The sequence below is a fragment of the Schistosoma mansoni genome (assembly GCF_000237925.1).
Source record: "Schistosoma mansoni, WGS project CABG00000000 data, supercontig 0173, strain Puerto Rico, whole genome shotgun sequence".
Taxonomy (NCBI): Eukaryota; Metazoa; Platyhelminthes; class Trematoda; order Strigeidida; family Schistosomatidae; genus Schistosoma; species Schistosoma mansoni.
The window spans coordinates 324427-343232 of NW_017386059.1; the positions used below are offsets into that span (position 1 = coordinate 324427).

The 18806-nt window shown below is 34.6% G+C and overlaps 1 protein-coding gene across 1 annotated transcript in view; it reads right to left on the reverse strand.

The window, feature by feature from the left end:
* Positions 1 to 18806, reverse strand: part of Smp_153140 (ciliary outer arm dynein beta heavy chain-related) — a gene marked incomplete at its 5' end in the record, with an annotated part of 128079 nt that overhangs the window by 14026 nt on the left and 95247 nt on the right. The window contains 8 exons of the mRNA XM_018796364.1: positions 1397 to 1536; positions 3536 to 3836; positions 5423 to 5562; positions 11329 to 11878; positions 12575 to 12913; positions 13921 to 14115; positions 16765 to 16949; positions 18065 to 18275. Of these exons, the coding sequence (XP_018646894.1) occupies positions 1397 to 1536; positions 3536 to 3836; positions 5423 to 5562; positions 11329 to 11878; positions 12575 to 12913; positions 13921 to 14115; positions 16765 to 16949; positions 18065 to 18275 (2061 nt within the window). The remainder of the gene's footprint in view (positions 1 to 1396; positions 1537 to 3535; positions 3837 to 5422; positions 5563 to 11328; positions 11879 to 12574; positions 12914 to 13920; positions 14116 to 16764; positions 16950 to 18064; positions 18276 to 18806) is intronic.

Here is an 18806-nt window from a genome sequence, read left to right on the forward strand (position 1 = left end):
CTTTCGGATTACTGCTTATACTCTTACTACTTCTACCTATATGGGATTTGAATCGACAACTGCATTTCTGTGCTGATGTGGTATGGCAACTCGAACTGATGTAGGTACGTACGAAGTTCTACGTTGTAACTGACTGACTGGATCAGTTATTATTATCCTTGAACAATTTTTCATGATTATTATTCAGTTATTATTAAGACCTTTATATTTTTCATTTTTCTACATATCTGACCAAGCAGACAATTATCTTTCATAATTTTGACCCGTAAATTATTTCCATCCTTCTATTCTTCTCTAAACCCTTTATTATCACACAACGTCATTTGGTACCTGGAGTTTCGAATAATTTTATGATGCAATTTTTTCTATCCTTTTAAGACAGATATTTACCACACAACTGTAATATGAATGTACAGCTTAAGTAAATGATTTCGTCGAAAAGAAAATTTTCTTCGCTGAATTCTCTTTATTTTTATTCAACAAATCTTCAATTTTAACACAATTATTTATACTAACTATCAACTTTATGATAGCTTGTTGTGATTACACTTTATGAGAACCGTTAACTGTAATTTTCATCAGCGACTGGTATCAGTTAAAGAACATTTGAAAGTCTGAAAAGTGGAACAGATATTTTATTCCTGTTTGATTTAATCCAGGATTTCCAGTTTCATCAACCCGGAGTTCTTATTCACTAGTTCAGATTTTAAACTTTTGTTAATTGGCAGCTACTAGTTACTTCTTCCTTCTTACTCGTTTCGAATGACTTTATATATGTCAATGCTTTCCAATGAACCTTTAAAGGATTCATGTTGAAGTTAATCAACAATGAGTGTACAATTATGAGAAACTACTCTATCTTAATTCTTGGATTCAGTTTTTATGGTTGTTACTTTTATAAACAAGTCGAAATTTATAAGAAATATTAACTAACCCATTATTTGTTGACCAGTTATTGTGTAAAATCGATGTATTTGCATAAAATATCAATGATAAAATATATGAAAGTTTATATTTCTTAATTTGTTTTGACTTTATTATTATGATGGAACATTGTTTCTGGATGAAAAAGATGCTTGTCCGCTTTCTTCTCTACAGTTCTCTGTAAATATGTTATGCAATTGTTGCTGCGTAATATCACAAACAAACTTGTTTTGATACTCAGTTGTATCTATGCAATGTAAGCTGTATTAAGGATTTTAAAGTTTGTTTTTTTAATGACCAAACATATTTTGAAAAAAATAATCTTGAAATTTACACCTGTATCATTCAATGAGGTCAATGGAAATGTGATGATCAATTTATTCTAACTTGAGTATTTTTAACTGTCTAAAATATTTTCGATAAATGTAAACGATTTTTCTAGTCATTTATGGCATAATACATTTTTACTTACAATTTCAGTAAGTTCATCCATAAATGTTAATCCTAGATGGCAATTTTGCAACAGTACCCATCTACCTTCTTGCATACTAACGCTTAGTAAACGTCGAGCGTGAACTTCTTGACCTTGTCCCATTGAAATTGCACCACATTCTATTCAAAAAATAATTACAATAAAATACTTTGAAAACATCTCATAACGACAGTCTAACTTGCTCTTAGATTAGTCAATAACAAATCGGATGTTTGATAATATTAGTTCCGATTGGAATGCTGTTTGAAGAGATAAAAGTAAGATATTCAATCATGAAAGAGAGAAATCTATCCAAGTTTTATGCCGGTGAATTTGACAAGAATAACAATGAAAGCCTGACTCGACTCAAAAAATGAAGCTCTACCAAAATCATCCATCTGAGTTCCAAATCTTCTGCACCACCTCAAAATAATCATTTTACATGCTGTTTTAATCGTCGGCATTTCTGAAAAGGTTAAACAGATTTAGGAGTATAGAAACAAAGTCTTAAATAACAAATTTTTCCTCTGAAAATTGTTAATATTGTTTCGACCTATAAGCCATAGATGTATTATGAAATTGATGATGAATGTCAATCTGTACTGAACCTTTTCTACTGTCTAATAGTGTTATTAATATCATTCTAAAACAAAACGATCGAACTTGCTTAAAGTTGTACATCATGGACTGACTTTAATTAAATGATTATTAGAAAACTAGGAACTACAGGACTTCTGTCGATGATACGAAACTCCAAATTTATCAATTTATGATAACAAAGATCAGTTGTCTATAGTATGCTTAATATGAATTGAATTCTACCTGAAGGAATTAGAATTTTATATTGACAAAGGAGTCGAAAGACTTCTGAAGTATTTATCCTTGTAAAAAATTCATTCGAAGGGTAACAGGAATATGAGGCTGTTTCATTTTTAGATGTAAGATCGGGAAGTAAATTGTTGACTTATTACAGCATTGACGAAAGTTCTCAGGATATATTTTGAGGAAATAAATTATGTCATGGTCATCCAGTACGATAGTCGATAAATATTTTACTACTTATATGGCTGAAATTCTCCAGTCAGCCACAAATTTCTATTACAAACTTAGGACGTCACCTGGGATTAAGTTACTCGTGGTTCCGTAATTATAATTTTTGGTAATGGGCTTCAATCAGATGAAGTTGGATATAAATACCATTGGGTGCAAAACAAGAGGTTTAATAGATGGGTACTCCCTACAAGAACTTGGGACTTGTGGGTGTATGCCACTGAGGTGTCCCACACCATAGTTAATCTGATCTCCACAGTTTCCATTGGTTTATCAACCAAGGTTAATCTTTAGTAAATAACATCGACGAATTACATTAATTTCCACAAAACCCTTCTACCAAAGTCAATAATTTACCATACGTTCGTTCATCTTCAATATGACCTCAATGTGTACGAACACTGTTTGCTAGCTAAAAGAGGAAACAGTTAAGTTAAAAATGAAAATATAGTGGGTAATTCATTCTCAATATCTGTATTTTGGTTGTGATTTTTTCATGTGATAAGGAAATTATTCATTTTTAGCAACATTCTTGAAAATGGAAGTGTATGTTTGCATTATTTACTTTACAAGACCAGAATCACATATATTACCAAAGTTCATTCGCGAAATTCCACAGTGCTTTTTCTCGATGTTGAAAACTTAGAATTATAATACTCCATCAGCGAACGTACTGACAGTGAATATAAACTAGTATGAGGAATATACTTTCTTCACTGAAAGACATTTACGTCAACCGGTTTAACCTAAAAGCCTTATCGAAGTGATCTAAGATGGTTGTTGCTTCTCATCATTCATACTAACCAAAAGTTGTAACTCAAGGGTCAATGAATAAAATCGATATTCTCAATGACTCCTGAGTTACTATGTGATTTAAATCGGTTTCTAAAAGTAAATAACAAATTCAATTAGCATTCGAATGAATTCAATTCTTTGGAGATCTAACATTTTCTTGATTTCTCTTAACAATATTAGAGCATTTAACTAACCTAAATCAGCTTAAAATGATATTTTGTTTTCTTTGAAAATCAAACTCCACACTAATCTTAAATATAACCAAGTTTTTAAATCTGAATCTGTACGACTTACTTAAATTCACCTTCTTTGCTAATCTTTCAATATTATCTGTTGGATCTGATCCCATTGATAAGAAACAAATCATCGGAGTAGATGTATCGGATTCTTCAATCATTTCTTCCAAATTTGTGATAATACCATCTGCATACGCTAAACCCATACGTTCAGCGACATATCGTTTAGCCATTGGAATACATCTATCTGGACACCATGCTCTTATCAATAATAAACGATGAAATGTACCCAATTTATCATAACCGTCTGGAATTATAGAATCTTCCGGAGCTTCTGTATCAAACCAATTTTTCCATAACTTAAAGTAAAAATAAGAACGATTATTTAAAAAAGAAGATCTATTCCACTAGATAGATAAAATTCATGGAAGTATTTCGGAACACTAAAATGAAATCAAAACAATGATAACAAAATTCATTGAATTCTTCCGGTTTCCACAGATGTATTAATAATAAATCTTGTCAGTAAAGAGCTGCGGAGATTCTTTAGTCTCATTGATACCCCGAACCGACCTAAGTTAGACTACCGTTGAAAACTTGGAGGCACTGGACGGCCTATTCGTCCTAGTATCGGTTTTCCTAATAGTACACACTTACGAATCCACCACAGTAGATCGAACAGAGGAACTTCAGTCTCGCGCGAACGCTTACCTATAGACCATTGAGCCGGTGTACATGTCTAACTTCAATCAATTCGTAATATTTCACAACTATCTTCCATTGTGTTCGGTGGGTAACGGCCTCACACCCAACATGGATTAATTCTAATGGTCGCAGCTTCCCGCTAGAACTCTGAAAATTTCATCTCGAAGCTAGTCACTAGTGAGAACGTGGTTTAAAAGTTAAGCGTACGCCCACGAGATAGGTTTTGGGTTAGATTTCCGGTTTCAGGGTCGTGGATGTAATCTGTCGAGCGGTCCCATAATAGGACGAAACGGTTATTCAATGCATCTAGGTTTTCAGTGGTTGTTTAGCTTAGATCGGTGCGTGATATCAGTAAAACATATCTTGTGGCTAGTCCAAAGACACAAATTGAAATGAATTCGTACCTTTTTAGGTGACTACATATCTTGATTTTGGTCAAAAATATTATGAACTCCTGGCATACTGATAGAAGCGCGGTGAACCATCCAAATCCCTACGAAACCTTAAGAATTAATCCGACTAATCAATGTTAGATAACTTGAGGTAAATGATTGGAAGATGATAAGTTGGCTCGTATTCATAATACCTATTACCGAATGCCAACATAATATATCAATCAATAAAAGTCAAGAACTACTGTATTTTTTATTGAGAAGTGCTGATCACTCATCACTGGCTGCATTTTATTAAGCTCAGATTTGTGTTCTATCTCCCTTAATGCCGTAGATCCTCCCAACTGAGCAGCCCCGAACGGAAACGAAACATCTGTTCAGTCCTCTATAGTTTTCAAGGGTTCACTAACTGGAGTCAGCCAGTGATGTAAAACACTTTTTGAATTCAGATGAGAAAACGAAGGAAATAAAAATCAGTTCGATGACTAAGATTAAAATTAGTCTTAAATATACTTGATGACAGTTTTCTTTAATAAATGGAATTAGCTATAGATTGGAAGAAATTCACGCATAACTTGTAATCAAATCATGATCTTCAACTATATAAGCTTTGTCTTCTCCACTTGATCGGACTGGTTATCAAGTATTCTCTTCAAAGAAATATGTGATTTTAAGAAATCTTACCAGAGTATAATTGCTATTATTTTGATTCTTCAGTTGCTATAATATAATGTGAACATTCGATGGGTGTTAGTCTTTACGTTTATCGTTTAAAAGCAAAACATCTAATGTTTAAACGATTGTAAATTTTGTTCAAACTCAAAAAGAAACGAAAACTTCTAACATACTCGATCACTTGAAGTTACTTGATCTGGTAACTGACTGAATTGATTTAATTTACTTAATTCAATTAAATTTAACCATGTTATATCTTGTATCCATTTTTTGGGTTTCGGCGCAACAGCATTCAAATCTAATGCCGCACCACCTATTTGAACGAAAAAAAAGACATTTGCATGAAATTTAGACTTAAATTATAAAAATGCATTTTAGCATTACACTGCTGTGAATAGTTTGAATCGCATACAAGTAATTTCAAAGTATCTAGCTTTTAATATTAATCAAAATTTGTCCATCAACTTCCAACACGATTAATAGCTCAAATGAGTGTACACTTCTGTGAATTCTATTTGGCATCGAATGGTTGTAAACAATTGATATGAAGATGCGAATTTAAGTTCCTTGTTCGTTGGAACCGATCAGAAAAACATGTTAAAAATCACCAATTAATTGATGTTAAGAATGAGACCTAAGCTCACATTCTATAATCCCTAATGATCTTTGGTATAAAATTAAGTAAGCCAAGTTTTCAATTAACCCTGCCTGTAGCTCTTGTGGAGTAACAGCCGGTCCCAAGCCCCAGTGAAAGAGTAGAATTGGGTATGACATCAGCATCCCCATCTCATAGAAAAACGCCTTGCTAAAAGACGCTAAACAGATTAAAATAATTAAACCATTTAAACTGGGTCCTCCCAGTATAAGGAAGAATTATGACGCCTCATGATGAAACCCGAGATTTTCCGGACGTCACGAGGCTGATGCCCCTTCTAACAACCAGAGAAACAATTTATATAGATACATGGAATGTTCGAACAATATGAGAAACCGGAAGAACCAGTCAAATAGCTACGGGAGTGAGAAGATACAACATGGCGGTGCTCGGAATCAGCGAAAACCTTCTAACCCAAGATGGACTGAAAAGATACGGAAAAATGATTTTGTAGCCTGGTCATTAAGATGAAAACTTTTTGTAGGCACAACGAGTTGCATTGATCGTGTTAATGAAAGCACGAGAAACACTTTTTGGATAGGAATCTCATGAATCTAGGATCATCAAATCATATTTCAAAACAAAGAAGGAGGGAATCACAATGAATGTTATCCAGTGTTATGCACCCATCAATTATGGCAATGAAGACGATAAAGATCAGTTCTATGAGTGTCTGCAGTTGATCATAGAGATATGCTCAGAAAAGGACCTGACAATCCTGATGGAACGCCTAAATGCCACAGTCGGAATGGATAACATTATGTATAGAGATATCATGGGACAACATGGACTGAGAGAAAGGAACGGGAATGGAAAGAGATTTGCAAATTTATGTACATTCAATAAAATGGTTATAGATGGCACTATATTTCCCGACAAACGTATGCATATAGGCACATGAGTCTCACCGGATCACACCACGAAGAACCCGATTGATCATATTTGTATCAATAAAAAATTCAGAAGGACAATGGAAGACGTGAGAATCAGAAGAGCAGCTGACATAGCTTCAGATCACCATCTGGTTGTGGCCGAGATGAAACTGAAGCTAAAGAAACACTGGACAACTGGGGAAACAGCAGTACAAACGTCCAATACAGCCTCCCTTCGAGATACTAACAAACTCAACGAATTCAACATAACTCTCAACAACTGGTTCCAAGCCTTACAAGATCTGCTGAGAGAAGAAGAAACCACAATGGAGGACAACTGGAAAGAGATCAAAGAAGCACCAACTTCAACGTTTCAGGAGGTGCTGAGCCGCAAGAAACACCATCATAAGGAGTGGATCTCTATGGAAACCTTGGACAAGATTCTAAAGAGGGAGAACAAAAAGACAGCAATTAACTGCAGTCGAACACGATCAGAGCAAGTCAAGTCACAAGCAGACTACACAGAAGCAAACAAGATACTGAAGAGGAGCATTAAAGCCGACAAGCAGAAATACGTGGAAAAACTAGCAACGATGGCGGAAAACACTGCAAGAGGATGAAATATGAGACAACTGTATGATACAACGAAGAATCTAGCAGGGGGATATAGTAAACCAGAGAGACCAGTCAAAGGAAAAGAAGGAAAACCAATCACAACAGGTGGGTGGAACACTCTGAAGAATTCTCGAATAGACCAGACACACCGAACTCACTGAACATCAGAGCAGCGCCTTCATACTTCCCTATAGATGCCACCTCACCAACCATTGAAGTAACCAGAAAGTCGATCGGACAAATCAAGGGTGGAAAAGCAGTAGGATCAGACAACATACCATCTGAAGCAATAAAGTCAGACATTGAAGTAACTGCAAAGATGCTTCACATCCTATTCAGAAAGATTCGGAAGAAAGAACAAGTGCAGACAGACTGAATAGAAGGACACCTCATCAAGATACCAAAGAAAGGAGATCTGAGCAAATATGAGAGCTACAGTGGCATCACGCAACTAACGGTACCGAGAAAAGCTTTTAACAGAGTATTGTTAAATCGAACGAAAGATTCAGTGGAAGCCCAACTTTGAGATCAACAGGTTGGATTCCGTAAAGATTAGTCTTGTACGGACCGAATCGTGACACTACGGATCGTCGTTGGAAAATTAGTTGAACGGAACTCTTCATTATATATCCACTACCTTGACTACGATAAAGCATTCGACAGCGTGGTTAGGAGGAATTTTTCGAAGTTTCTTCGACACTAATGAGTATTTAAGATCGTCAATACAATATGGAATTTTTACGACGAACTAGTGGAACGTGCTGCATTGAGGACAGTTGACAGACACTTTTCAAGGGAGGACTGGAGTCAGAAATAGCTTCTTACCCTCTCCTTTCTTCTAGCGGTTGACTGTACTATGAAGACCTCGAAATCCGAGTGAAAGCACGGAATACAATAGACTGCTCGGAATCATCTAGGCGATTTAGATTTCACAGATGGCCTTGCTCTTTTACCCCCTACACACGAACCTATGCCGATGAAGACAACTAGTGTAGCAGCAGCTTATGCATCAGTACGTCTCAACATATGGAAACTTCTTCGACACTATGGAGTTCTTGATCAAATTGTCAACATTATCCAGAACTCATACGACGAACTACAGTCCAAAGTTGTGCATGGAGGACAGTTGACAGATGCATTTTCAGTTGGGACCGGAGTTAGACAAGGCTGTCTACTCTCCACCTACCTCTTTCTTTTGGTGATAGACTGGATTATGAAGACCTCGACATCTGAGGGGAAGCACGGAATACAATGGTCATCTCAGAATCAATTAGACAATTTAGACTTCGCAGATGACCTGGCCCTCCTATCCCATACAAACGAATAAATGCAGACGAATACAACTAATGTAGCCGTGGCCTCTGCATCAGTAGGCCTCAACATACACAAAGGGAAAAGCAAGACTCTGAAATACAACACGGAGAACGACAAGCCAACCACACTTGATAACGAAACTCTGGAAGATGTGGAATCATTCATGTACCTGGGAAGCATCATTGATGAAAAAGGAGGATCTGATGCAGATGTAAAGGGGAGGATTGGCAAAGCAAGGACCGCATTTCTACAATTGAAGAACATATGGAACTCAAAACAACTGTCAACTAATTTCAAAGTGACAATCTTCAATACAAACGTCAAGATAGTCCTACTGTACGGAGCTGAAACGTGGAGAACTACTACGACCATCATCAGGAAGGTACGAGTATTTATCAACAGTTGTTTACGCAAAATACTCAACATCCATTGGCCGGATACTATCAACAACAGCGTTTTATGGGAGAGGAAAAACCAGCTTCCAGCTGATGAGGAAATTAGGAAAAGACGTTGGAAGTGGATCGGACATACATTAAGGTAATCACCAAACTGCATCACGAAGCAAGCGCTTATTTGGAATCCTGAAGGGAAGCGGGAAGGAGGTAGGCCAAAGAACACATTACGCCGGGAGATTGAAGCAGATACGAAAAAGATGAATGATGACTGGAAAGAACTGGAAAGGACTGCTCAGGACAGGGTTCACGAGGGGCAACAAGCGTTAGTAAGTTAATAAGTACGTTTTCAATTATTTGCAAATAGATTTCGTTCTTTAGCTATTTGATAAAGCAAAAGCAACCAGTGATACTGAATAACTTTGATGTTAACTTAATTAAGTTTGAAGCCGTGTTTCATCATTTAATTTAATGTGAAGAATTACTGAAAGGTAATGATGAATTTTTATAACCAAGAACAGGGTTGTGTACTTTGTTTTAAACTACACTTTAAGTAAGGACTCGGTTGTTATTTCACCTACGCGAAAAACGATAATTCCACAAGTTCAGCTACTGTAATATGCTAACGCTCAAATTACTACAAGAAATTCTACCTTTCTGCTATATTTGTTATGTTCATACTCGATGGCCGAGTTCAAATGAATTAAGTTAGAATCAGAATATAGATAGATAGATTGATTTTAGTAATTGAATTCATTAGCATATACTATAGCAATAAATAATTGAAGTATAATTGGATTGAGTGGACACAACTGGACTGGAATGATAGTAGTATTGGATTAACACCTCTTTGTAATTGAATCAAATGTTTATTGACACTGACACTTAGAAACATCACGGACTGAATTGGAATAGAAATAACATTGGCAACAGAATATCCAGCTATTGTATCGTAGTGCAACAAACTCAGGACTTTATTAGACTGGTGTGATCTGGATTGTATTGAAATGAATTCAAATTTTCATTCAGTTTCAATTAGTCAACATTTCTCAAGTATAGATCAACATAATAATAGAAATGCGACCAACATATATATCGATAGACAGATAACCAAACAAATGAATATTGGAAGCATTAACATGTAAGACATTCGAAATAATCACACAACTGATTGAAATAATGGACTGATCTTAGTTAACCCCCCATTGAAAACCTAGAAACATTGAACTACCATTTCGTCTTGCCATGGGACTCCTCAGCAGTTCATATCCACGATTCCTCAAGCGAGAACCGAACTCATGACCTTCTGTCTCGCGCGTGACCGCTTAACATCTAGCCCACTGATCTGTCTATAGATTAAGTTTATACATAACTAGGAGATCTGTAGCACAAATATGAATAACACTTTTATAATCGATTGTCAATTATTTAGTGACTAAAATGGATGGGATACCAGTTTATGGGTAAAATAAATACTCATAATTAGAAGAATAAAAAAATACCATGAAGTAATTATTTGATAAATAAACATTAAAAATATAGATTCGCTGATTTACTAGGGAAGTTCTACATTCTTATTTATCCGATCTTAACAGGTTGAAGATATAATTTTTTCCAGTTGTCCAAAGGCTTTAAGAGTTTTTCTGATAAGAAAATATATCTATAAATTGTTATCGCTTAGCATAATGACTTCCTTGTCAATTGATTGATAAAAATTCCACTAACAATAAAAGATCTTTGACTGTGACAGTGGATACTGATACAAGATAGAATTACATGAAGATATCGGAACCAAGGAATAAACAATATGACACTAATTATATCTAAGAGATCGATTAATGTTGATAAGCTAGACAAATACAGACAATTCACGCGTCTGCGCATACATGCCAGCTCAAGGTCAAATTATGAACAAAATACGCTATTAGGGGAAGTCAACACTACACCTATTCAAGGTGTCGGGCCAAATAGCACTGCCTGTGTTAGAAGGACAACCATATATATATCTACAATTTTTGTGAACTACAATTGACTCATGATTTCGACTATAAAATTACAATTCCGTTTGTTGATTGAAGTTTCCTTCTTGTTTCAGTCTCCTACTGTGTATAGTAGGTTTTGCACACCACTGGATATGTACGTCGTAACGAAGTCGGACAGAAGAACCTAACAGATACAGATATAAGATGACTGATTTCGTAACTAAATTTAGGGTAATATCAACTAATTACCTTTAATGAAAATTTGAAATTCTTCAGGTTTCACCTCTTTCATGTGCATTGCAATTTTTAAGGTTAACAATACAGTGAATGTGAACTTGTCTACTTCATAAAATCCTCTTGCTGTATAACGGTACACTTCAAATGTTAAATACTCAATTATATTTGCTATGCGTTTTTGCATTTGTGGTGATTTCTGTGATCTAGCCATGGATATATCGAATAAACCAAGAAATTGACGTAATGATGTTTGGTACATTACGTTAACCATACTCATTTCAACAATTAAAAAGTATAATAATGAACCACGTGACGCTACAGGACGATATTCTTCACGTGCTGCATTAATTTTCACTTCGGTATCAACCGCCACATTTAACTTTTCTCTCACTTCATTTGATGTCATTTTAGTTACATTCAGCATCTCAATTAATGATTCATCTTCAACTAAACTACCTTCAGTGGTTGTTAAACGATATAATAGATTATCTTCTAATTCTTTCATTTTACGACGATTTGTTGCCACATCTTCAAGGAGTTTAGTTCTTTCCGTTTCTAGTTCCTTGAGAAATGAAAGTATAATATCGAAAACAAACATAGACATTTAACACCAAAGTTTTAACTAATACAGTTTGCTATCCCCGTCACTGACTGATTAGTTTATTAACTTAAAAATTGTCTTTATTAAAACCTAGATAAAAAGATGTTTGTCAAGAGGTTGACATTCTTTGAATTTAATGACGAGTGAAGTGAAGTGATGAATATTTTATGAATAAAGATATAGGATGAAGCAGAAGTAACCTTAACCACAAATTAAGAACTAATCATAATGTCAAAATCAGGATTAGTATTTAGGATTAAAACTAGAATATAAAGCATAGGATTTATATGAAGAGTTTAGGATTCAGGATTGGAGTTTGGATTTAGATACGCATATAGACTAGGCATAAAGTCTATTTCCAATCCCAAACCCTTGTCCTGAATCCTGAAATCTACTCCAAACTGTAATTCATTAACCTAAAATTATACATTCTGATGTTAACTCTAATGCTAACTCTGAATCCTAAACTTTAAATCCTAATCCAAACTTTCAGTTATAGTACTATAAATCATTCCGATTATCTGAAGAGAATCAAGCTCACTTTTATAGTTCAGCTTTACTTCAGTGGTCAACGCTTTAAAGTATAGTGTTCATGATAGTAAGAATCAAGACAATAATAATGACAATAATTAATAATCACCACCAAATATGACCTACTTTTTTCTCTGTTAATATTACCAAACCAAGAAGTTGGTCTTCGAGGCCACGTATTGTAACAGTGAAATCAATAATTGATGTTTTAGCATAAATTTCTGGTGTATATGACGGATTTGGTAATTTTGTTGTAATATATAGACGAAATCCACTCATTATATCACATTCTTTATCACCAATTTTCACTTTATATGTTGAACCAGATTTAATGAAATTCTTTTCTAAAACGTTGTCTAAGGCAGGATCAAGATCTTCACCAACATCTTCTATGAGTAATGGACGTCCAAGTGATAGTGAATCTTCCAAGTGTGTTCGAAAATATTTATGATTCAATGATGTTATCTGTGTGAAAATGAGATACAGTAAATAATGTTTGAATTCGATCATGTCAAAATGTCGTTAAAGATGCATGTTTCGTTCCAAGGTGTTTCTGGAGATGATTGAATTTCATAATTTATATCATAAAACGACGTTAGTTAGATAACCATTAAGGGACGGAGAGCATTTGACAGCTTTTTAATCATAGTTCGGACTCGGTAGTGCATAATATTTATCTCATCTGGGATCAAAACTCCGTACTTCCCACTACATTTATTAACATGAAATGAGCGTAAATTTAAATGGTGATCAAACTAGGAAAATTCTGTAGCATAAACTTACCAGTAGTCGGTCTAAAACAAACGTTATTCTGTAAACTTTTCTGAACAAAGCTAATAGTAATAAAAGTCATTCACCGGATGACTTGTTCGTTGTAAAGCTCTGATAGCACTAGTATGCCAGTTAATAATTAAAACTTAATTTTACATTTTCTTGCTTTTATCATAATTTCCGCTTCATTTAGTATGTTAATTTTGCTTTAATTATCTAAGTTGATTTTGTTCTTCGTCGTTCATCATATAAGTTGAATGTAACCACACAGTTCAACTTGACTAAAACTAGTTACTAAAAATCCTATCGAGGCGACGCACTCAAGATGAGCATATGCCAATAAAAACTGATTAAATAGAGTCCTAAATATCAACAACTAAAATTCATTCTTAAATATATCTTATTCAGATTAGTTGTGTTAGCCAAGCTTTAGGTTTATACGCTATCAGCTAGATAGGTGATCGTAGAGGGCCACTATCATTTTCAAGAGTTTTTCACATCTAAACTAGTAAAGCCATTTGACTATGTAGTCTCTCATATAAATGTAAGATCAAAATAATATGGAAGATTCTGACAAAAACACTAGTAAAATTTACACATTTAATCCAGAGTTTGCACTATTACTTTTGTCTGCTAAAGTAGATATAAAGTATTAGCCAAATTGTAAATATCACCAAATGTAATCTTATGGTTCAACTAACCTGCAATTCATTTTCAGCTTCTTTACGTCTTAACCATGCTTTGCCTTGACCTTGAGGATCAATTAACAATGGATAGCGTTTAGCACGTGTTACAATTAACCCATTTTGAATTGATAATTCATCATTAGGTAAACCTTGAACACTCCATTCACTTAATGTCGCATTATCAACCAACATTGTGATATAATTAATGTCCTTTTTTGAAGTATGAGTACAACAGAAAAAGACAGGTAGAAACCATCACTAACATAACTATACACTGTAGACTAATAAAATGAGTTAGGAATTGAAATTTTTGTTTTAATAATATTAGGAACATTTTAAATAAAATATCGTCAAGCATAACCTGGACTTTGTCAAGTACTTTGAAGAATTTCAGACTCGGAAACCATTTATATAATGAATTAGAGAAAAGTGTTCGATTCCTTGGATCAGTTTTACCGAGTAATCATGAAATAGTTTTTATAACTTATTTGACGAGACAAAGAACACTTAACAAAGAAGATATTTCGTGGTTTCTGGTCAGCTGCTTATCACCTGAAAATATTAATATTATCAGCATGGGGATTCGTGAAAATTGTAGTATTCTAACAGTTGAACTCGCAAGTCCATCTAAGCGAGATCACCATTGAAAACCTGGAAACACTAGAGGGCCGTTTTGTACTAGTATGAGACTCCTCAACGGTGCGCATCCACGACCCCGCACGAGTCCAATCTGTGTCAGGTGTGAGACAGTTATACACCCAAGACAATGGATGAAGGGTCGCTCAAGATCATGGACCTATTGAAGTTAGACATTAACAAGGTTGGAAGCTGGCTCAGTGATCTACAAGTCAAGATTTTGTACGGAGAACGAAGGTCCTATATTCGAGTCCCGCGTATGGGATCGTAGATACTCACTGGTGAGGATTCCCATACTAGGACGAAACAACAATCCAGCGCTTCCAGGTTTTCAATGGTGGTCTAGCTTAGATCGACTGTTAAAGGAGTAATATCAATGAATAAAAACAGCTTACATACTTTATATCGTAATATCGGAAACGGTCTCATAAGTGAATGTAATTTTGTCGATAATGAGTAGGAGACACGTTCGATTGTGCTTAAACGTACGTGGAGCCGGGTTAAAGGTGATGAGGAACACATTTACGAGTTCGTCTTTTGCACATTACTGAAGCCATCGAAATTCCATGTTCACAAACTAAACCATTGCATATAAAACAAGTTCGTACAACCACTCTCGCTACCTTGGTCATCGGCATTGCAGTGAGTTTGTAGCTGAACATTGATGAAACCGTTTCCTTCAAAAATATTTTAACTGTATCCCAATTTCTTCCTTTTTTGTATTTCACATATTCTCAACATTCTTACATAACTATGATAATATTGACCTTTCATCAAAATATTTTGTTAGTTATTTCTTTTTATATATTTTACAACGTAGCAACTGTTCGATTTTTCGAATAATTACCTTGATTATTATAACCCTGTCTCTTTCAATTACTTAACATTATTTTGTACCCACTGTTATTATATAATTAGTACTTAACGTAACTAACCAATGAATATTATTTGTTTGTTGTGAGTCACACATGTATACATTAGTGTGGAGCCATGATGAAGAACTAAGTGAAAGGGAATTTCTTCGCTCGATTCATTTTTTTTACAAAATTTCGATAGTGTAATAAGAAGACGAAGATTATCACTATTGAAATTTATCAAAGGGTCTAATTGCTCTTTACAAAATCCCAAAATGGGAATTTTCATTATACGATATTATTGTTATAGTTATTTAACGCATAAATCAAAATCGACTAATTGAATATAGATTAGATAAAAAGTGAGATTTAATAACTTGTGTCATGAAAGGAAAAATTACGCAACAAACATTGATAGTTGAATTCAACACGGCAAAACAAGATTGAATCGTTTTCGGTGCAGAAATTTGATTTGTCTTTTTATGACAATGACCATGGCAAACCTAAGTAAGGTTGACATTTTTTGTTTATCAATTATCCTGAAGGAATTTAAGACATCATCACCATGAATACTGTCAGTCAGATGGCAAGAGATGACACTGTTCAAAACGTTTTGTCTTCAAAGTCTAAGCTTCTGTAGAATATGCTCAGAGATGCGAACATTAACCCTCCCTTATGTTCTTCCAATTTGTGTGCGTTGACATGTACATTTAAACTGGTAGACAAAATTAGGGGTAACATAAGGTGAGAATTTTTTCATACACGTCAGTATTAATGAGCAATTCGTTTGATACAGAGATCAACTTGGCAGTTGGAAACGTTCTTTTTATTATGGCTTTTAATCTGAGACCAGTATCTTCAGTTATTTTGTTTCCCTTGAAGCCAAGTCTTAAGAAAATAAGCTTTTACTCAATCATAACATGCTTTATATTCTTCGCTTCGGTCTTATCAGTTATTTATAGAAAACCTGTTTGATGACGAAAATTACGAAGACAATTAAATATAAAGACATGTCATTCGTTATTTACATTTGTTACTTTATAATTTAGATTTTTGCTAGTTTAGATCTTACTAGTTCTTTGGACTTAAGCTAGAAAACCATAAAGCACTAGAGAGGTATTCTATCTTAGTGAAGGACTCTTCAGAAAGTCACATTAACGACCACACCAGGATTAAGTTCAGGATCTCCAGACCTCGCACAGAGCTATCAATCATTCAACCACTGAGTTGACACCTAATAGTTTCGACTTACTAGCTTTCATTGTTTGTCTAAAGTCAACCCATGATGTAGGCTACAAAGTTCAACAACCATACAAAAACCACGAATACTAATAATTCGCTATTTCAATAAATCGTAGAAAGAACCTACATCAGAAAATGGTATTTTGTTTTGTACTAATTCTCGACGCCAATTCTGATTTAGTAAATTACGAAAATCTTGATTAAATGGTCCAGTGTATGAAAGAAATCCAGTTGCTAAAAGTACATCACCAACTAGCCGATTAATTTGCTCTTCAAATGTTTGACTTGCTTCTGTCCACCTAATACGTTCACCTAAATAAAACATTCAAAAGAAGGTATTCTGTAAATTGATTGCTTTCTTTGTTTAAAACAACAGAATATGAGTTCAGTATTGCAGGAAAACAACAACTGTTTAGTAATATATTAACACAAACTTGGGATTATGGGTTGTTTCCTGCTTCGTAAATTGTCCAAATTCGATAATTGTTTTAAGATAACATTATTGTTTAAAACTTGAAAAATCAATGGAAAAAAAGATAGTAATTAGAGTCAGTTTGTTTGTGGAGATTGTTGAGTTCCACTGAAAACATGAACCGATCTAATTTAGACTACCAGTGAAATTCAACAAACACCACAACCCCATACTTACAGTTATCATCTGCTTAGCAGTGCCTAGCTTCGAAAGGAATCTTTTAGAGTTTTGGTGAGAAACTGTGATCATTGGGGCTAATTCATGTTGGGTGTGAGGCAGTTACCTAACGAACACAATAGAAGGTGGTTGAGAAATATCACAGATTGATTAGAGTTAGACATTAACAAGGTTGGATTCCGGCTTAATGGTCTAGAGGTTATGTATTCGTTCACAAAGCTGAGGGTTCTGAGTTCAGTTCTTGTGTCCAGGATTGTGATTGCGCACTAACGAGTAGTTTTATACTGGGACGGAAAGGCTTTCCAGTACTTCCAGGTTTTCAATGGTGATTGACCTTAGATCGGTTCATGATTTCAGACAAACAGTTATCAAAATGCATTCAGGATATTTCTTATAACATAGTCCACGCTTGTATAATTAATAGACTTATGAAAAGTTCAACCTGATCTTAATGATCAGTGATTATTGGTGATACCTTAACAGACATGAGGTTGTTTGGTTACATTATCAAGTTTTAGATTTACTGCAAAAATTTTAGAGATATAACTTGACATTATAGTCCATATTGTAAAAGTGTGATGAGTTATGGTTTTTTTTAATAAGTCATACCTTTATAATAGCAAACACTAAGTTTCATTTATACACAAGTAATGAGTTAGAATGAGATTTTAGAAATAAATGCTAACCACAACTTTTGCTACAGAACGTATTTCAAATTTTATTGCTAGTTTATTTTTTAAATTAATAAACACTTGAGAAATTTGTTTTTTCTTCTTGCCTGCAAGGCCTTCTATCAATGCCGTAGCATTACTCATTTTTCTTCTACATCCTTCAGCCTCGTCTAAGAGTTTCTGTTTTTCAGACATTGCACGATCATATTCCGCTTGCACCAGATCTAATTCTCTTTGCTTCTCATCTAGTTGACCTTGAGCAACCGCCAATTCAGACAAAGCTCCTTCCAGTCTCTTTTCCTGTAGTGCTAACATTGACTATATATGAAAAAAGGAATGAAGAATTTGTTAGTCAAAATGCTCTCATAGATTATGACAAACAATTCAAATGAGCAAACTTTTGACTGAGTATTCGTAGGGATTTGATTTATTTAAAGATCCTTCACAGAGCAAACAGAAATCAGTTATCGAGCCACAGAAAACTAAGGAGCACAGAATATTCAAGTCTCACACGGAACCAGAGTTCGACAGTTCACACTATTGGGATACTGAGACTAAATTGTACCCCAAGTTGGAGATTTAGCTAGGGAGTATTTTACCATTAAACTATTTCAATACTACTGCTTTGTGATCTATATTCAAAACTCGATTTCCTTAGTAGTTGGTCTCAACTGAAAATGCATAGAAGACAAGAGTTTTAGGATTACATTCTGTTATTTGCACCTTCCAGCAAATCAATGATGTACTGTTTCTGTCTTGTCTGTTATATTTCTTTTATCAACTAATAGCTTCCTAACTTGATCTTGGTCACTAAAATAGGCATTTGTGTTGTCTAAATAATTATTTCGA